Below are 21,045 nucleotides of genomic sequence, written 5' to 3'. Positions count from 1 at the left end.
ACAACTAGTCATTACTTTCAAATAACACGATTACACAAAAATAATGCGTTTTAAATGCCTACCCCCATCGCAGCGGAGATCCGTCCACTTACAAACACCCGCCGTAATCGGAGACGTATTACGCCCTCTGTGGCCTGTTTTCTTCTCTCAGAGGCACACGGCGGACGGACACGTTTTGTAGCCTTCAACCCAACAAGGAAGTGCCCGCCGCCCCATAAATGGAAGTGCACTTTGAACAGCTTACTGTTGATTGGCTGGAGAATGTTGCGTAGCGCTCGTGATTGGTGGCAGGGACTGTTTGTCAAACGCGTACAGCTTGAGTACGGCGAGCGAGAGGAAAACGTCGGCAAACGCTATGGTGAAATAAAATGGAAGTGGAAGTGTAGTAACTGACAGATTGACTTTTATTCAAAAAGTGAAGAAAACTACAAACGATGCACTTTTACAAATAGTTCGCCGTGCTCAGAGCCACGGCCTTCAGTCAGCAGCAGACACAAACACACAGCGTGTACAAAGAAGCTAACGATGAAGCGCTGGAAGCATCGGCAGACCAGACCTTACAGCGTGTCCCTGTGAATGCACACCTCAATCCCCGGAATTTGATATTTAGCGGTCCTAGGATCAAATTTGAATATGAATAAAATCTGTGATAGTTCATTGTCACACAACAGCTGCCTGTCGATAATCGATGACCTCTCCCGGCAGGACAAATCTTCCAGGTTATTTTTCTGAACACACTGCGCAACTAAATAGTCTGCCATCAGTTTGTTCAGACGCCTCAGAAAACTTCCAATTGGAATTTTATTGGAATACACATTTTCAAAAATATTGATATAGGAGAGCAGGCTCTCAGTTCACGAGTGGGCTGTACTGCATCCAACACCACAGTGTGGGTCAGAGCAAGTGCCAGAATAACAAGCATAAAAACAGACACACAAGCACATTATACAAACATGAGAGTTCAGTCATAATAAACACAAATAACAACGATCTAAACCAAATACCTGAATCATCAAATGATTTGTATTTCTAATCTTACACATTTAAAATGAACATCAATTCCTGAGTCACACTATCTAAGATGAGCCATTTTTAATCACTTCAAGGTTAAAAGCTCACTACGTGGATTTTTACTGTGAATCCTAAAGGCCTCTCGACGGGCCTGCTGTGGACACGGGGCAGGATGCAGTCTACAGCACAGGTGTGTCAGGTACCAGCACCTGCTGTAATCACTCTAATATTAATGGACACCCTCTGCTGTTTATTCCTTACACAGCAACACAACAGCTAATCTTCCTAATAAAAGCTTTTCATGGCTGCATTATTCAAAAGTTGTTTACAAATCAGGTGCACTTTCCTGAATATGGATATGATAAGTGGACAAATCAGTGAATGAAAATGAAATGGAGCATGCTAGCAGTCACACTCAGTAATTCACAGGCTTGGCCCTGATTGTTGGTGACCTTTCATGCTGCACATTTTCAAATTCCAAGTTTGGCTCTGAAAAATCGCTCCACAGCAGATCAACTGCAGCAGGGTTAGGGTAAGACGTATCACACACATTTGCACTGAGCACAGCTAAGTAATGATGAGCTGATGCTAACACATTAAACATGCATGTAGCCCTATGATGTGGACATTCTTGGTGGGATTATTGACGTGTCGGTCGCTGCACTGAAAGGTCTCCAGCTTTTCTTTTCTGTTTTGTGCACACAGTCATATTCAGTTTGTTATTGGACAGGTTAGGGACACAGACTGGAGCGAGGCCATGAAGAAGAAAGCTATCGTCATGTTTTTCTGATTGAACTGATCATAAATGTGGCGCTTTGTTCCTGATATGTAATGAAATTAGAGCAAACTGAGTGTCCTGCGGCCTCCCGTGGCCTCAGATGGTGGGAGACTTTCTTCATTAGGGTCTCTATTTGATGAAGCTGTAGACAAATGAACCCAGGACGACAGCCAAAATCACGCAGCAGCAGAAGATCATCATTTGTTTCTGGAGAGACAAGTTGGTTCGGGGGGGGAGGGGTCAGAGACAGAAGGTGGTGTTAAACAAGATGACTCCCGGTCAGGCCGAGCAAGACTAAAGCACACCCTACATCTACAGCCCAGGCCCCCAGGGTCTGAACAGGCCCCTAAAGTGCCCAAAACACAACAGTCTCAAAGTGACCGGAGCACACAAGCCAGTGAGGTTTAACCCGTTTGCTTCACAAAAAGACATTTTTCCCCAGAAGGATCTGAACGTGGCTGCACCACGCTGTAACACGCTGTAGCACGCTGTAACACGCTGTAACACGCTGTAACACGCTGTAGCACGCTGTGACATGCTGTAGCAGGAACATGGCTCAGATGGTAAGCTACTCAGAGACGCACTGCAGCAGGAACAGCAGCAGGTGTTTCTTACTCACGGGTACAGTCAGCGTGTGCAACTTCAGCATCTAACCTTCACTAGTGGTTTGTCTGCTCGAGGATAGGCCGATGCCATCGTTACAGGAAACACTGACCCAGAGCACTAACGCATTGCCACAGTCCCTCTCTCCTCTCTGCACTCACCCTGCGGGCCTCCTGCTGGTATTTGGCAGCCTTCTTGGTGTCGGCCACGGCTCTCTCGACAAAGCCCACCGACTGGTCCATGTTGCTTTCGATTCTGTCAATCATCCCACCCTAGCAGGGCACACAACACGAGAGACAACACAAAGTTAATGAAAGTAAGATTTGTGCCTGTCTGCTGTTTACACAGGAAGTGGGAGCGTACCCCACTGTGTCAGAAACACATGACTTTTCTTATCGGCTGCACACTGAAGCTTCAGTCATGAAAGGACTTAGTCACAGTTAAACAAGCTCTGTGCAAGATGGGCTTTTTGGGGAAACAGGGCGAGTTACTGTTGAAAAGCTTTAAAAGAATAACTTGTGCTGTGCACGACTCTATGTACAGTAGAACTAAACAGGGCTACTATTCAGTTTCACAAACCATGCAAGTCAGCAGAAAGTGGAAGAAGGAGAAGCAAGCCTTCATGTTTTATAACACGGCTAAAATGGAAGAAGTGCAGCTCAGAGGGTGAGAATAGTTTGTTAATCGAGAACTGTGAATGCTTGAGAATACTTTGGGCTGCAGGATCTCACAAACCTGGTTCTCAACCAGCATGGCAATATCAACAAACATGTCGTGGAGTTCTTTAATGCTGCTCTCCAGCCTCATGATGTCTTTGTGACGAGCCTCGATCTCATTCAGGGCCTGCTGGTTGATCTTAGAGTCCATGATCTGTGGGGGAGGGAGTGTGAGGTGACCAGAGACACACAACTTAAAAGAATACACCACAAACAAGTGGATGTTCACAAACAGAGGGTCTGCTAGTGCCAAACTACAGGTTAAAACAAATCACATCTGCCTGTAAGTCCAGCTAACATCTCCCAGTTTGCTGTAACGACACTAAATAGTAAGAAACGTGCCTACATAACAAACACACACCGAGACAAGCAGAGAATCACTGCATTTGAAAAGCCGAGAATTTAATGGAGACATGTTGATGAGGAATGACTGCACTGCCTATCAAATACATAACAATTTGTTTTCTGTTGATTAGCTGACTTAATTATTTCTCCTTATAATTAAAAATAGTTGTGAAATGAAAGTTGTGCTGACCCGTGTGCTAGAACAGTCTACAGCTCCAAATCACAACAACGGTCACCTCAAGGTGCTTTAAAGTAGATCCCTACAGACAGAAAACTGCCACAGTCATATGACCTCCTATGAGCAGCACTTTGGCGACAGTGGGAAGGAAAAACTCCCTTTTAACAGGAAGAAACCTCCAGCAGAACCAGGCTCAGGGGGTGAGGGGACATTTCCCTGACAAGTTTTCATGTAACACACAGAGAGAATTCACATGGAGATGTCATTAAATGACAGTGGAGCGGAGATCACAGTGACACCATCAAACACAAACCAGCAGGACAATAGTTCCTGGTTTATAACAGCCTCTGCGCTCCACAACCCACTAAGAGTTCGTGCCTCTGGCCAAAGACGCTGGTTTGCTGCAGGTGTTTGTGTGCGCATGCATGCACATGCATGCATGCGCATGTGCATGCATGCAGGCTTACCCCTGCTGTGAAGACTGCAGAGTTTCCTCCCTCCAGCATCTCATCCAACTCTTCATCAGTCGTTGTTTTTCCAGCTGAACAGATCACAGAGACAAGAACTTGTTCATGCACCAGCCAGTAGAAACATGACTGTACACACAACAGCATGTGATTACACTGACAATACTACGAGGTGCCTGTTGTATTAATACTTTGATTGATGTAAAAGGTGGTTGTTAACCTTTAGGGCTGATGTGACACAGTAAAACCATAAAAACACCACGTTGGCTATTTTTATGGTAAATGGTAAATGGCCTGTATTTATATAGCGCTTTACTAGTCCCTAAGGACCCCAAAGCGCTTTACATATCCAGTCATCCACCCATTCACACACACGGCTCTTTCTGTCAGATATTTGTCATTTTATTTAAAAACTAAAACATGTATCTGAGCACAGTACACAACAATAAGTTGGCACATAAATATGTTTAAAGCGTAGCAGCTGTCAGTGCTTAAAGAAAGTCGAATTCTCTTTAGTCTGACGGCCTGAACCTGATAAAACCTACGATAGAGGACAGGAGACGGCAGCGTTAGCACTGTGACTAGGGTCCAGGGGAACGACTGTGAGGTTTTAAGGAGCATTTAGATCATTTATGCTGTGAATCTCTTCACATATTGTAAAAAAAAAAGGGAAATATAAAGGATCCCGAAGCTGTGGTTTCCTCCACATCAAGCTTAAACGTAACCATATCATCAGCAGCTGGCACTCACTGATCTCCAGCTGGCGGGCAATCCGTCCCTTGCTCTTGTCTCTGAAGTCCACCTGAGCCTCGTTGTACTTTGTCATCACCTCTACAAACTTTTTGGCCAGAATGGCGTGCTGGGGGAGACAAGAACACAGACACTCCAATGACAGGCTCTCACACACACGGTGGGCGAGCTTCACAGTCGAGCCTGAGGACAGAGGACTGCACCGACACTGAATGTAAAAGGATGTGTGTGTGTGTGTGTGTGTGTGTGTGTGTGTGTGTGTGTGTGTGTGGGGAGCCTGCTACACTCGGTGGATCTGAACGTGACGTGTGGATGTTTAAGGCATCACAAGAGAAACAGCAGCGTGCTCCGCTCTGTCTGTGTGGTCGGGTCGGGTGAATCAGAGCTACTGTACGACTGCCTGACCTGTGACTTGCGTATCCTGAGGTCGGCCGAGGCCCTCTCGTCGGCGTTTGACTCCAGCTGGCGCTCGATACCTGACGCACACACGGACAATGTTCACCACTGCTTTTACTCACACATGTAAACAACACATTAGGCGTGCCACAGAGACACATTCTGATCACACGTATGTTTGTACAAACGGGAACCAGACAGTGTGCCGGAGAAGGAAACCAAACCAATACCGACTCTTCAGTTTGTTTCTTGCATTGTTGGCCGACTTTTTAATCTCATTGGTGAGAGCCTCGACATCATCCTGTGTTTCTGCAAGAGGTGGAAATGGAGCGTCACGCACACACACTGAGAATCACAGGCAGCACATTTGAACACGTTATCTGCATTACTCTGGTCGGAGGTCGGGGCAGACAGGATGGTGGAGTAGAGTTTTTTGATTTCTGTAACACTCTCGTCAATCTTGTCAATACTGCTGCGGATGTCTTCAATCTGACAGACGCACACACGCACGCACGCACACACACACACACACACACACACGGAGGCATCAAAGAGTAGAAATGCATTTTGTGTTATGATGCATGTAAAGTGGAGCAGACAGACACACTGCATACCTGAGCAAAGAAATCATCCATGAAAGCCTCACTCTCCACAGGAACCTCAATATCATCACCACCTGCATCGCTCTTCTGTTACACACACACACACACACACACACACACACACACACACACACACACACACACACACACTATTAACTGACGTTTTCTGTCTCTGTGATAAGACAAGAACATTTGTACTGAGCCTGAAACGACTTCCTGTGTGTGAGTCACATGACACCAGCTGCACTTTGAATCGGTGCCTGACACGTCTAAAATAAACGATGATTAATTGTCGTTTGTGTGATTAGCAGCTCCTCACATTAAAGAAAGATTGATGAGGACTTACTGATTTCACTATAAATTCAGTCAGAATATAAAAGAATGAGAAGAAAGCAGTTCCTGTATCTTTTGGAAACATGACTTTGAGTTTCACGTCTGCGGCTAACATCTCTGACATTCAGTTGAGCTCCACAGTGGGGCAGTCGCCTCGCACCATGACATCTATAGTACAGACTAGTCAGGCCCCGTGCGAACAACGCAGGCGCCATCGACGAGAAGGCAAACAGCGGCACAGTCCTGCTTACCTCCTTCAGCTGAGCCAGGCGGTCTTTCATCTTCAGAAGTCTTGGTTGAATTAAAGAAACACAAAGAAAGAAACAGCTAGTGTGTAGCTGGAGTGTGGCAGGTGTGCTCTCTGAGGTCCACAGAGCTGCTGCCTCTACACCTGCCCACAGAAACGTTTGCTTCAATGAATCCGCAGAACTAAGAAGAGAACAGACTTCTGAGGGTGAAAAAACTCATGCGTGCAAACCAATGAATGCCTTGCTCGTGTGGATGGTTGTGTCTGAGACAAGTTGTGATCAACCTAACCTGAGGTCCCACTAAGCCTCTATCCCCTAAGAGCGGATTAGGACGACAGTGTTGACCACGATAAACCTCTTCCTGGTCCCTCCTCCCACACGGCAGCCTGTGGATTTTCTCTTTGGAAAGGAGAGCAGAAGTTGGCCTTTGTCTTAGGATGTGTTACTACTGTGTCTTATTATTTGTATAGATAAGAAAGCACCATGAATAAGGATGACGTCTGCGGCGGGGGGGCTGAGTGATAAGAGCAGGCAGCAGTCTCCTGTGACCTGCTGTCCCTCGGATGCACGAACGAGCCAGTCCCAGCAGCAGAGCTGTCCCAGCCCTGACCCACCTCACAGCACCGTGAAGCACGTGTTCAGCGGTGGAGGAAGGGGCACGCTCCCCACCCAGCACTCCATCACAGGCCAGGCTGCCCAGCCTGCTCCACCAGGTCCCTGCTTCGTCACTGCCAGGACAACCCCACCCTCATGGAGGATGACTGTCCCCGACTCTGAAGCAGGGACTGCTTGGACCCAAAATGCTCATTTAAGCCATTTGTTCCACGTCTGTAACAAATGAGTTTATTCCCATGTCACAGATGGCAGTACGACTCTTTCACCACACCGATCCTGCAGCGCATTTATCGTTATTTGGTGCTTTGATTACAACATTTCCACGTTTGTGTTGAAGCTACAAAACAACCATAACTAGAGCTGTTTACTTATTATTTACCCATCACAAGAACAATAGAACATTTGTGACGTGGAGGAAAAACTCTCAGTACGTGAATGTTGTCTGTGAAACAGTCAACAGGTGCAGGTCCCATCTGTTCCTGTGCAAATGATTCAAAGGAGCCTACGCTGATTAAAAAATGAACACAAATGACAGGCTGGGACTGCAGCAGATCAGACATCCTGAAAGTGTCCACGCTACCTGCACCTTTTCCTCCACAGCTGGATTTGAGCCTGGGAGACTCAGGAGCAGACCTTACATTTACATCAGTCCAGCACCATTCATCATCTTCATCTGTTTCTTTGTTAACGCTGCAGGTAGCTCAGACGATGCAGGCTCAACATCCCCATTTTTAAATATAGTTAAAGTACAAGTAGACATGCACCAGTCCAACCAGAACCAAGGCCCTACTTCCAGCACGACTCTGAGCGAGAGACTGTGTGACGCGACGTCATGCTCAAACTTGTTTTTTTACTTGGTGAAAAGAAAAAGGAGCGCATGTTTTTGAAAAGTTATTTATTAGTGGAATGACTGAAAACAGGCCTGAGATTAGGAGTCCATCACCTGATCGATGTGTCAGCTTGTCCTGCACCTCCTCCTGATTCACTGCAGCTGAAGTGCAACTACATTCAGTGAGAAGAAAACGCCTCTGTGATCTGACAGGACCACACGTAGAGGAGCCAGAGCCAGTCGATGCAGCTGCTGGTGTAACGAGCGCCTCCACCAGCTGCTGCTCGCAGGGCAAATCTAACAGAAGTTGGGGTGAGGCATTGGGCTCTGGGAGAGCACTGTGTTTAGGGAGAGGAACGGTGGAAGAGGAGAAAGTGTTTTTCATTAAACTTCATCCAAATATGTGGGCGTATCTGGGAGGGAGCTGCATCCAATCAACTCGTCTACGAGCTCGATCTGCTCCCGCTCAGCAGTCTGTTGGGAATGTGCCGTGCTTTCTGTGAATTTGAAGAACGATCCTAAATGCAGAGATCCTCGGGCGACTGTCGTTTGACTTGGCTGTCAGAAGATTCTCTCCGTCACTCTTCTGTCCTCGTCCACCTCTCCATCTCCCTCAGCCGTCTCTCCAGGATCTTCACCTGCTCCTCGAGGCGAGCAGTTTGATTAGCCGCACTGGAACTTCCCCGAGTCCCGACGTTCAGCAGGACGCAGACACACAGCAGGACAGCCAGTCGGATGGCCATTGCCTCCGTGCCCACGTTGTAGTCGCTCAGGATGAGCACAAAACAGGTTAAAGCGACTCCGACTTTCAGAAACCACAGGGCGCACATCAGAGTGGAGGCAACCAATCGGAAGGCAAGAGAAATCAGCCAGTAGCAGATGAGAGCTGCGAGGACCCACTGAATGACGAAGATCAGGCCCTCTGGGGTCACTTTGTTGGTAGGAAGGCTAACTGTGGAAAAAAGCACCAGAAATTACATTTCATACAAAGCTGCTCATTTCCACTGACACTCTTACTGCGACGCTACAGATGGGAGCTATCACCGGGTTCTCATTGGCTCTGCTGTGAGAGGCTCCACCATCTCTGACTGCATACCAAAGACATTACATCATGCAGATGAACTACACGCTGTCTGGTCAAATGTTTGTGCACGCTGAAAGTGTTTCCTCTCCTTGTTGGAGTTATTACTCTACAAAGTTACGTGTTACACTAATTTCACATTACTCCTTTCCTGAAACTCACGGTCTCATTTAACAACATAAACCCAGCTGCTGGTTTGCAGGACGCACACGTGTGATCTGTGTCGGAGTATTCAGGTCTGAGCACAGAGCAAACATGTTAGCATGCTGTCTGTGCAGCTGATGCTGTTAGCAGCAGAATGCAGCTGCATGTGTCCAGTTTACTTTACCATCACGCTCTCGTCCTTGTGCAGTAATAATAAAAGTAACATCCATGCTCACGCTGCAGACTGAGCCATTATTTTCCTCCTCCTGCACACCAACTGAAATCAGCTGATTGGAGAACCAATAACCAGGATCAATAGGCAGGCAGAATAACAGTGCCAGCGAGTTGAACTACTGGCATGAACCAGCTCTTGTACGGAGTCGCTCATATTGAGATTCTCGCCTCTATGTGAAGCGCAGCAAGCTTCAGTTCGATTCTAATAAAGTCATTCAGCTGATCCATCCAACAGATACAGGTCCAAGGCTCCATGGATCTCTGATTAAAAGGTTTATGCTCAGCAGGTTAAGCACCTACCAAACATTTTTATCCAAAAGGGGAGTCAAGGCTGGAAAAACAACTTTGCCCACAGTCTCTGGCTTTGATGGCACCACAAGGTGGCAGCACCCACTTCTGCTATATTTGAACTGGTCTTGAGTGCAGCCCAGAAACAAACGATGCTCACCTTGGATCCCAGAGGCCTGCAGTAACTGGGAGACGTAGTGCAGCAGGACATTGAGAGCACCGGCCACGCTGCCTGCAACCACAGCTAGGACCTGAGAGAAAGCCTGCAGAGGCAGGTTTGTTTCAGACAACAGTGAGGGTAAGAACACAGAGAAACGGCCAAAGTTCACTGATGTGACTGTCAGCGAGAGCGAACAGTCCCCTCTCTGAATGTCGAATTATTATGGTTTCTAATCAGGGCTAGTGTGGTGATAAAACCTGATCGTGTACACACAAGTTCAAAACTGGATGCCGAGAATCCGCTCCACGGAGACCGGACTACTTCCGCTTCTTACCTTCGGCACCAGCCTGCCCAGGTAGGTCGTGCCCTGCTCGGCCAAGTCAGCCAGGGTGTCCCGGACTTGCTGCATGGTCTCTGGTAGAGTCTCAAACTCCGTCTCCCCCTAAACTGAGAGCACAAAGCCCGCCAAAAACGCTTCCGTGAGCACTGCTTCTTAATCACACTGTCTACTCCGAAGAACTACAAAGGAAACTACATCCAGCTACAAGTACACAACTTTACCGCGGTCAAGTTTTTCCAGCAGGATGTGGAAAAAGTCCGTATGAATAAAGGACGTCTGCCCCCTGCTGGGACGAGTGTGCAGCTGCATGCAACATGAAACAGTCTTATGTACCCGACAGTACAACACAGTACTCTACAGTACAACACTACTCTATTACACATCACAGTACTCTACAACAGTACGCTACGGTACGCTGCACTGCACTGCACACGGACTGAGCTGTGGTTGTTTGTTGCCGTTGTTTATCTGTGCAGGTGAGAAGTCTGTTCTCTCTCATGTTGGTAATGTTAGGGTGCAGTTAGAGAATATTTAAATTCAATGCTCAAACAGGATGGTGCAGCAGACCTCACAGGAACACTGGTAAAAACCTCTGGCAGCTGACACAGTCTAATAAAAACAGTTTAAAGAAACAGGAACGAGGAAAGGGAAGTATGTGCCACTGTTGGTTCTTGTGTTTCGTTCTCATGCTCTCCTTTTCTCTCTTCTCTTTCTGCTCAGCCACAAACTGGTTGTGGCCCCAATAGGCCAGTTTAGACCTTTTTGGAGGGGTGCCCAGACACCCCTAGATTTCATCACAGCAGTAATTATCTGCAATTATAATAGCAAATAATTCGATGTGATTCTCTAGTTCAAACAATTAGTGTGTGATTGTCAGTGCAAAGAAGGAGTAAGGAGGATGGAGAGAGAGACAACAGAGAGTCTGTTTAAGAGCAGGAAGAACCAGGTGAGTTGTCCACTGACCTGGTTCTTCCAGGTGAGTTGTTTGGTGTTTTTCGAAAAACGATTTTTCTCAAAATAACCTGACATGCATCTCATGGGTGCATTTCAGTAGCTTATGATACGAATGGTAGCATTTAAGAGATGGCAGCATTAATGTTACTTGTTTGAAAAGGTAACAAGCTTTAACACGTAACACACGTTTTGCCATATGGCAGTAAAAATAACACAGAAACGTATTCAGTGATATTTGTAAGTAAGTAAGTAAAATTTTATTTATATAGCACATTTCTAGATAAAAGATCACAAAGTGCTTCACAAGGTATAAAACAAAAACAGTCAAAAGTTAACAAAATGCAATTTTAAAAAGATGTTTTTAGCTGTTTTTTAAAAGTAATCACTGAGTCTGCAGATCTTAAGTTCTGAGGAAGAGAGTCCACAGTCTGGTGGCCACAGTGGCAAAAGCTCTGTCACCCTTGGTTTTCAGTCTTGTATACTGAATAACAAGTAGGCCCTGATCACAAGACCTCAGGGACCTGCTAGGGGCATAGGGCTGTAAAAGTTCAATGGTGTAGGCTGGTGCTTGTTCTTGAAGAGCCTTAAAGGTCAGAACCAGAATCTTAAGATGGACTCTGAATTCAACGGGGAGCCAGTGCAGCTGTATAAGCAACGGTGTTACATGAGAGTATTTAGATGTTTTGTCAGAAGCCTTGCTGCAGCATTTTGGACAATCTGCAGACGCTCCAGGGAGTTTTTGTTTAGACATGTAAACAGTGAATTACAGTAGTCCAATCGTGATGAAATGAATGCATGAATAACAATCTCCAGTTCAGTATGAGACACTGTAGGGCTCAATTTAGTAATGCTTCTTAAATGATAGAAGCAGGACCGAACCAGAGATTTGACGTGGACATCCAGGGTAGGAGCAGAATCAAAGGTTACCCCGAGGTTCCTGATAGACGGTTTCACAAATGTTGAAAGAGGACCAAGAGCATTCATTATGTCAGGTACATGTCTGTCTGGAGCACATACAAGGACTTCAGTCTTTTCTTCATTAGGTTGGAGGAAGTTGTCGGCCATCCAACCTTTGATGGTTTCTAAGCACACATTTAGAATCTGCAGCTTAGAAACATCTTCAGGTTTAAAAGACACGTACAGCTGGATGTCGTCTGCTGCTGCAGGACATCCAAAATCCTTCAGTGGGAACACACTGGTTCTAATACAGCACTTATCTATTGTACCGGAGCACTTTGATCACTTCATGCAACATCACTCACTCACTCATACGAGTGTGGCCGGATGGCTAAACTCCAGCTTCCGCGGCTGGCTAGGGCGATCCTCAGCTCCATATTGTGCTGGTATTGCAAAACTGGTACTGCCTCTCCTGGTTGCTCCCAGTTTGTGGAGAGTCATTGTGGTTTTATCTTATTTTATATTAATAAATGAAACTGTTAATGTTTGAGCCGGCCTCAGTGTGCATCCCTGAACCTGTGCAAACGTTGTTGGGTATTTTATTCCCAAACGATTTTATTTCCTGGGGTGAAATTCCCCTAGGTGGTGTCATTGTATTACACTTTTTTAATAGCCCCGCCGACCACTTGGTCACACAAGCACTTGTGTTGTATGAATGAAAGTGCTTTCCATGTGACCTTCACACTGCAGTGAACACATCTGAGAACAACGTGGATTCAGTGTCTTGCCCAGAAATACTTTGGCTTGCAGAGTGGAGCAGCCAGGGATTACACCACCTCTACAGCCGGTGTGGATGGTTGTGGACTGCTCCGCTTGACTACACAGCCAGCTGGATTAGTAGAGTCTTGGTCTGTCAACCTTCTGAAGTGCTCGGCCTCCCAGAGACTGCTGACTGTTATACTGAGTACTTTTTGTAATGCTGAGCATCAGATTAGTTTTTTCCTTTGCTGTGGAGGTATGATCAATGTATGATACGTCTTTAAGACTTCAGCATACATACTGGCACCCAAAGTAAACTACAAATTAAGCTCACGGACAGTCAGGCCTCCTTTCTTTAGCTTTGACAAATATTGATGGGTCTGTCTAGCACAAACCCCTCGCTGGAACGCGACAACTCTACTAAAGCAAGACGCAAGCCACCAAAGTTCTGTGTTACTCGTGCACGAGGGAGAGAACTGACGAGCGTTCTGTCGCTCACCCCATCGCTCACCCCATCGCTCACCCCATCGCTCTCGTCTGCTCCCTCGTAGCACTGCTCTTTATTGAGGTTACATGAATATGCATAGCTTCATTAACATATCGTGTGTGGTCAAGATGTGACCCTGTGAACAGCTCCCCTAAATCTGCTGGCCTGGACGTCCAGCAGTTCAGCTAAACAAAAGGTGCTTATACCAAAGCAGACATGGATGAGTTTACCATAAAACAAGGTACGAACTCTCTCATGACCCTAGGATGTGTACGTATATCAGAGGGAGGCACACCGGCTTTGCAGACTGCTAAGGATCAGACATATCAATATGCAATGATTATACACCTCTAAAATATATGGTTATATATTTCTAAGCATAAATGACAATCCACAATATAAACCTAACAAATAGGAAGTCATTTTTCTATCTTGTAATAAATCTGTAGAGTTTGGTTTTAGTCTTTCACTGACTACTACTGTTACGAACCCAGTAAAGAAAGGAAAACTATCCAAACAACTCCAGGCAATAAAAACCAAACAAAAATATAAATACAGCAAATTTTATTCCAACATGCTCTAAAATGCTTCAGCGTTTTGTCCTGAAGATGGCAGCAGGAGGCCTGTAAGTGCCCTCATAATGTTTTAAATGTCTTTTTTGTCATCTTATAAACTTTAATTCTCACCGTAGAAAGAGCTGGTTATTCTTTATTTACGAAGAAGGCCTGCAGGTTGGTCATTTTTAATGGAACAGGAAATGCCAGCACTGCAGATTTGCAGTGTATACAGCAAGATAAAATGGTTAACAACAGAGTAGCTGTCCTTCACAAACCACCGTGTAAGTTTGAAAACATCTCTGTGTTAGCCCTGCGTCAGTCTAACCCAGGCGACACTCTGGAGCCTCCAAAGCCTCTTCAACCAAGCTGTACCAACAAACCTGACCAAACTAACAAATACTGAAACAATGATACTGTAAAGTGTCTCCACAGAGATGCTAAGGTGAATAAGAAAAGTGAGAAAAAAGCTCCAAGTGAAACTGAGAGAACTCAAAAGGACTGTGACAGAAACTCACAACAAGAATCACAATGTGGCCCATTCCCCTGTGTAGCACTGCTGAACTGGAAGTTTGGGTCCTCCCACTATTCAAATTCCACTTTAATCTCTGGGCAAGTTGTTAAATTTACTTTAGTATAGAACACTTTCTGGTCTTTTTGACCACTCAGAGCACTTTACATACATACCTGTGAGCTATAAAATTAGTCTCAAGTGAGGACGCTAACACCTGATGACAGAGGTGCTTCATTTGTTGCACAGTCCAGTGTTGACAGTGTGCTTTTGTCTCACGCAGTGGGTTTGATGTGTTTATTCATTTATGACGTTTTCAAATTTTACACAAAATACTGTCAAAGATGGCACGAACAATTCTCTTAACACCAATCTTATCACAATAACATTTTTATTTGAAACATGGTCTCAACACTGCACACAATGTTGTATCCTATGTGCCACACCTACGTTTAAACCTGAAAGAGGAAAAAAACCTGGACTGGACTGTGAAGAAGAAGTCCCAGGGTTTGTTTCTGACTGGGTGCCTTCTTCATGCAGGTACGTTTCTTCCACATTTAGTGAAGTTTCTTGTTTATGTCATTTGAAAATTGCAGAACCTTTTCTCTTGATTACAAAATCAGGATCTTTCAGCTATGAAATTCTTCAGATACAAAAACCATGATCCATTTTTTCTTTCAAGGCAGTGCATTTCTATATGGTCCCTGTATGCTATCAGAAGACTTTATTTATCCCCAAGGGGCCATTAACAAACAATTGCCCCTTGGGGATAAATTGTTTGTTAATGGCCCCTTGGGCAACTACTCAGCAGTTGTGACTGGACATAGCCAAACGCTCCACATTCATATGTGACATCATCTGCCACACATAACAAGTACGGTTGTCTTAGAGGAGAATACCAGAATAAAAAGTCTTTAGTCTTGGATAAAAATGCGTCCCTGCACACATGGCTGCACTTAGACTGTGATGTGCCGTCCATGAACCATTAATCCAGTGTTGAACAGTTATTACTAGGGGTGCAACGATATTCGTATCGATATTGAACCGTTCGATACAGTGCTTTCGGTTCGGTACGCATATGTATCGAACAATACAACATTTGTAATTTATTTTATCAACTTTCCTTCTGACGATGCTGTCTGTGTTGAGCGCTCAGTGAATCTGCGTTCGACTACTCCGCCTAGGCTGCACTGTCGAGCGCAGATCCACTGAGCGCTCAACACAGACAGCATAGTCAGGAGGAAGAGCGCAGGGCAAGCTAGCAAGACACATGGACCTCCCCCACCCTCATTCAGATCTGGCGTTTGGAATTATTTTGGTTTTCATGTGACGTATGACCCTGAAGGTAAGCGCGTCATGGACTAAAGTAAAACAGTATGTTGGATGTGCCATGCAATGCTCAATTACATGGGTGGGAACTAGTGTGTTAGCGCAGTTAGCTCGTTAACGTGTTGGCTGTCTAGCCCCATGCACGGGGCGATCGCCGGTAGCTCGTTAACGGAGATTTTCCGTGTTGTGGTGTTAAGGTAATTTCAACGAGATTAACCTGAAAGCACTAGTGGGAACACGACGAATATGACTGCACATTTACGCCGACATCATCCTAGTGCAAAGACAAAAACAACAAGCATGCTACTAACTTTAGCCGAGTCATTTAGACAGCTGTTAGCACGTGATTCTCCTTATGCTGCTGAGAATATAGCCCAGAAGAAGCGGATAGTATAGCTTTTATTTTGGAAAGAGACATTTCTCTGTAATAAACTCTCTTTTCCAAAGATGAGTGATTCCTCAATCAGATACAGGGCTTGCAATATCGCTAGCCCGACGTCCTGGGGCTAGCGATTTTTTTCAGTCGGGCTACCAAAATCTATCTCTGCCCTGCCCGTCGGGCTATTGTACAAAAAATATATGTCAATGCTTTTGCATTCTTTCAGAAATGTAGCTGGGTAATTATGTCATTGGCATCGGTGAGCCACTGTCAATATGTGACATATTGAAATCGCGTTTGAATTTGCGCTTGTTTTTTTGCTTTCACTTTGCAATCGTGCGAACTGTGTATAGAGAGCGACAGCACTGATCTGTGAGTGATGATCATTTGTGCACCAATTCCTCTGACATCGTCTTATTAATCGTTAGCTTACTATGCAAACATGACAAGTGAAATCTCCCGCAGCTTAAACATGTGAGAGGTTGATCGCGCAGAGAATCGCTGAGCTTATGTGAGTGCCTGTGTAAAAGCAGCAGGATTTATATTTGACTACAATGACCTGGATGACTGAGAACCTTCACAGACAGATATATATTTTAGTTCTGCTGAGCCAAATAAGACAGGTCAGGGTGAAGAAGTGAGAGCCAAAGAAAAGCTTACCGCAAAACGGAGAAGTTATGACAAATCAGACTATAAGGCAAAAAGAAAGTGCAGCTTTATGGTTTCATGGACAAAAGAATTTCTGTGGCTGCAATATGACGAACTATATAACCAGGGCTGCACATAAGTGGTCCGCAGGTGCGCATTCGCTGTCAAAATAAAAAACACGCACAAGGGTTAGGGTTAAATTTAAAAACTGTACTTTTGAGTTAAAATATATATTTATAATTTTAATAAATGACAAATTAAAAAGGCATGAACATTTTTTTTTGTATCGAAAAAATATCGAACCGTGACACCAAAGTATCGAACCGAACCGAACCGTGAATTTTGTGTATCGTTGCACCCCTAGTTATTACGTCTGTGTGAAAGGCCCTTGACAGAACTGGCACACTTGTGTAAACATGGCAGGTAGCAGAGTAAATAAGTGGTAGATGTAAGGGGTTAGATAAATTCAAGACTTTCAATCATCAGGACACAGATGATCAATCAGTCAAAGGATAACTGATCAGTTCAGGTCGGGCGATGTAAGCAGTGTTGAAGTGGGTGGAGCTGCTTCACCGAGAGGCTGCAAAAGAAATAAAGAGAGTCGGTGTTTCAGACATCTTTCCAAATCACAACCGAGTTGGCAAAAGTACAGACATTCTGTACTTAAGTAGAAGTCCAGATACTACTGTTAAAAAATACTCCAGTAAAGGTTGAAGTACTGATTCAACTCATTTACTCGAGTAAAAGTAAATATTACAGACTCCAACATGTACTCAAAGTAAGACAGCAAATAGTAGTTCTTTGCAGCGCATTTCTATTTTTGTGCAAAGCATGAAGTTGATGTGAAGGTGGAATTCAGGATCTCAGCATCATCAGCTAAAATTCATATGAATCTCTGACCATGAACCCACAGCCACTGTGCACCAGTCACACACTGGCCTTTACTTTAAACCCATCACAGTGAAGCAAACCAGCCTGTTTATCCTGCTCTAACCTGCAGAGGATTGTCATGCAGCAAACAAAATGTTGAGATGGGTATTGTAGCTGACATTGTTGCAGATTTGATCCAGATGCACTTTGAGTATGAAGACTATGAAGAGTTTGAGAGCTGGATACTTACAGTGTATGATACGAAGCTACGCCTCTGCCTGAAGAGAAGGACACAGAGAATGGCAGCGATGACTGTCTGGGCCAGAGTGAAGACGAGGAGGGACGACTTCACTCCCCTGCTCAGCCTCTGTTGTGAAAAGTACATACATTTCACACAAGATGCATTAATTATTGCACAATTTATCCATGCTCAGTGCCATTACTTGTGCTTTTGCTGTATACAAGCAAAGTAATCCATCCATCGATCTACTTAAACTAATGAATAAATGTCTGGATGGATCATTAACATGAATGATGAATTATTTCAAGTCTATATTCTATATTTTATTGAAAAGAGTATGAAGGCAAGTGGGAGATTCTTATTTTGAAATTCTTTATCATATTTCTTGTTTCATAATGGTCCAAATGTTTTCTGTGTGTTGTCTCCAGACAGGCCAGTTTCGTGCTCATTGACTATTAAGCTGTGTCTTGGATATGTGCAGAATGGGTTTTGGTAAATAAGCATCATCTGTAAAAACCCCCAAACAAACATCTGCATGACAGCATTTGTTGCTCCACAACCCAGATGTATGTTCAGAATGAGTTGGTCCTTCACAGATGTAAAACCTAAACATAGATGCACTGTTGCACTCCTACACCATCAGAAACGCTGTCTATAGTCTGTGTCCTCCAACAAGATAACTGCCCATTGAAAAACTGTTTCATAAGTGTCATAAGACAGTTTTCCAATTCTTATCAGTCCATCTTAAATCAGCTCATGTCCAGGGAAGTTGGAGACGTGTCTCGACTGTGTTTACATCTGTTTTTTCTTTGCATGGAACAATTTTAACTTGCATTTGTGGCTACAGTGGACTGTATTAACTGCCAGCTGCTGCATGAAGCCCACACAGTGATTTCCAACACAGGCTTGTATCTGTTTTTAATATCACCACTATTTCATATAGTAGTCAGCACTGTCCTTGGCCTAACAGATGTTTCGTCAATCAGTAAAACGCTCCACAGAGCTGGCCCTCCAGTCAAACCCATTGACACTGAAGAACAGCTTTGGTTAGGACATGGTTAGGACCCTAAGGTCACTCTAACACAGCCCCTTACAGAAATGCTTGTGCTCTAGCTGCAGACATAGCCTCACCATTCCAGGGCTTGGTTTTTTAGCATAGACACGTACTAGATACTGGGTGGGAATCGAACGTACGACTCCCGCTCCAAAGGTGTGTAGTCTTACCACTAGACTATCCAGCTACTTTTCTTGAGTGGGCCAGACACACACATCATAAACCATTCACTCGTACTTTGTACAGTGTAGTATTGTACAAATCATGGTGTCGTACAAGAGAAGTCCAATAGGATCGATTTTAAAGTTCTTTTATTGGTTTTTAAATGTCTTAATGGTCTTGGGCCTTCTTATCTCTCAGATCTGCTTTTACCATACGAACCCTCGCGGACCCTGAGGTCCTCTGGTACTGGCCTTTTGATTGTCCCTAAAGTCAGGACACATGCTCACGGAGAGGCAGCTTTTCAGTGGTATGGTCCTCGTCTGTGGAACAGCCTGCCGGAGGAGCTCAGGGCCGCAGAGAACGTACATGTTTTTAAGAACAGGCTCAAGACCCACCTTTTTAATTTAGCTTTTACTTAGCGTTTATTTATTTTATGCTTATTTATTCTATCCTGTTATTCTATTATTAATTTAGACTTTACCTAATATTTAAGATAAGATAAGATAAGATAACCTTTATTAGTCCCACACGTGGGAAATTTGTTTTGTCACAGCAGGAAGTGGACAGTGCAAAAGTTATGACGCAAAAATTAGAATACAATAAGAATAAATACAGTACACAACTGTACAGAATAGAATAAAATAATATACTATATACAGTAGAATAAAATAAAATAAATATACAATAAGATAAAAATAGAATACAAATACAAATACTATATACAACTGAGTAAAAATACAACGATGACAGAAAGGATTATTGCACTTAGTATTATTGCATATGTATGGATGTGTGTGCTTGATCAGTTAAAGTCTTTATTATGGAGTCTGACAGCAGTGGGGAGGAAAGACCTGCGAAATCTCTCCGTCCCACACCGTGGGTGCCGCAGTCTCCCACTGAAGGAGCTGCTCAGTGCTGTCACAGTCTGCTGCATGGGGTGGGAGACGTTGTCCATCAGGGATGACAGCTTAGCCGCCGTTCTCCTGTCACTCACCACCTCCACTGGGTCCAGAGGGCATCCTAGAACAGAGCTGGCCCTTCGGATCACCCTGTTCAGTCTCTTCCTGTCCCCAGCAGAGATGCTGCCGCCCCAGCAGACCACGCCATAAAAGATAGCAGAAGCCACCACAGAGTCATAGAAGGTCTTCAGGAGTGGGCCCTCCACTCCAAACGACCTGAGTCTCCGCAGCAGGTACAGCCTGCTCTGCCCTTTCCTGTAGAGGGCGTCTGAGTTATGAGTCCAGTCCAGTCTATTGTTCAGATGAACACCAAGGTACCTGTAGCTGTCCACAGCCTCAATGTCCATACCTTGGATGTTCAGTGGTTGCAGTGGAGAATGCTTGTGCCTGCGGAAGTCTACCACCAGCTCCTTGGTTTTACTGGCGTTGATCTGGAGGTAGTTCAGCTGGCACCAGTCCACAAAGTCTTGGGTCAGACCTCTGTACTCCTTGTCGTCCCCATCAGTGATGAGGCCGACTATTGCAGAGTCATCAGAGAACTTCTGCAGGAAGCACTGGGTGGAATTGTGGGAGAAGTCTGCAGTGTAGATGGTGAAGAGGAACGGAGCCAGAACCGTTCCCTGTGGGGCCCCCGTACTGCAGACGACCCTGTCCGACACACAGCCCTGAGTCCTCACATACTGTGGTCGGTCGGTGAGGTAGTCCAGGATCCAGGTAGTGAGGTGATGGTCCACTCCAGAGTTCACCAGCTTGTCCTTTAGAACCGAGGGAAGAATGGTGTTGAAGGCACTGGAGAAATCAAAGAACATGATTCTCACAGTGCTTCCAGCGGTCTCCAGGTGAGCGAGGGAACGATGTAGGAGGTGAATGACGGCATCATCCGCTCCAATGCCAGGCTGGTAGGCAAACTGAAGTGGGTCCAGTGATGAGCTTATTAGGCGCCGAAGCTGAGCCAGGACCAACCGCTCCAGGGTCTTCATCAGGTGGGATGTCAGAGCCACCGGCCTGTAGCTGTTGAGGTCCTTGGGGCGTGAAGTCTTTGGCACTGGTACAACACAGGAGGTTTTCCAGAGCTGTGGGACTCTTCCCAACCTCAGGCTCAGGTTGAAGAGGTGCTCCATCA

General features: G+C 45.1%; 3 protein-coding genes across 5 annotated transcripts in view; all 3 read right to left on the bottom strand.

Annotated features, from left to right (window-relative positions):
* Positions 1 to 68: 68 nt before the first annotated feature.
* stx3a (syntaxin 3a) lies at positions 69 to 8,256 on the bottom strand (the record flags this gene model as incomplete). Of its 3 annotated transcripts, none has more annotated exons than XM_080879940.1 (11): positions 69 to 1,996; positions 2,554 to 2,664; positions 3,128 to 3,262; positions 4,099 to 4,172; positions 4,849 to 4,957; positions 5,254 to 5,324; positions 5,479 to 5,553; positions 5,634 to 5,733; positions 5,859 to 5,933; positions 6,431 to 6,570; positions 7,986 to 8,256. In XM_080879940.1, the coding sequence occupies 11 exons, from the start codon at positions 8,254 to 8,256 to the stop codon at positions 1,919 to 1,921; spliced, it is 1,239 nt and encodes a 412-aa protein (XP_080736066.1). In that variant the 3' UTR covers positions 69 to 1,918. The 3 variants fall into 3 exon arrangements, with proteins under 3 accessions (XP_080736066.1, XP_080736067.1, XP_080736068.1); XM_080879941.1 differs by having other exon boundaries at positions 6,431 to 6,608; positions 6,717 to 8,128; XM_080879942.1 differs by having other exon boundaries at positions 6,717 to 8,128.
* Positions 8,257 to 8,260: 4 nt separating this feature from the next.
* Positions 8,261 to 10,258, bottom strand: tmem109 (transmembrane protein 109). The gene is made up of 3 exons (XM_080879944.1): positions 10,113 to 10,258; positions 9,779 to 9,881; positions 8,261 to 8,823 (listed from the first exon to the last, which is right to left on the bottom strand). Exons 1-3 carry the CDS (start codon positions 10,185 to 10,187, stop codon positions 8,450 to 8,452), a joined length of 552 nt encoding a protein of 183 aa, XP_080736070.1. The 5' UTR covers positions 10,188 to 10,258; the 3' UTR covers positions 8,261 to 8,449.
* Positions 10,259 to 16,231: 5,973 nt separating this feature from the next.
* tmem176 (transmembrane protein 176) overlaps positions 16,232 to 21,045 on the bottom strand; it is a 17,935-nt gene continuing 13,121 nt past the window's right edge. The window contains exons 6-7 of the mRNA XM_080880410.1: positions 17,757 to 17,873; positions 16,232 to 17,216 (exon numbers count right to left, since the gene is read on the bottom strand). Of these exons, the coding sequence (XP_080736536.1) occupies positions 17,157 to 17,216; positions 17,757 to 17,873 (177 nt within the window). The 3' untranslated portion in view covers positions 16,232 to 17,156. The remainder of the gene's footprint in view (positions 17,217 to 17,756; positions 17,874 to 21,045) is intronic.

The sequence above is a fragment of the Rhamphochromis sp. 'chilingali' genome (genome assembly GCF_963969265.1).
Source record: "Rhamphochromis sp. 'chilingali' genome assembly, chromosome: 4".
NCBI lineage: Eukaryota > Metazoa > Chordata > Actinopteri > Cichliformes > Cichlidae > Rhamphochromis > Rhamphochromis sp. 'chilingali'.
This window is presented reverse-complemented; position numbering and strand designations above follow the sequence as displayed.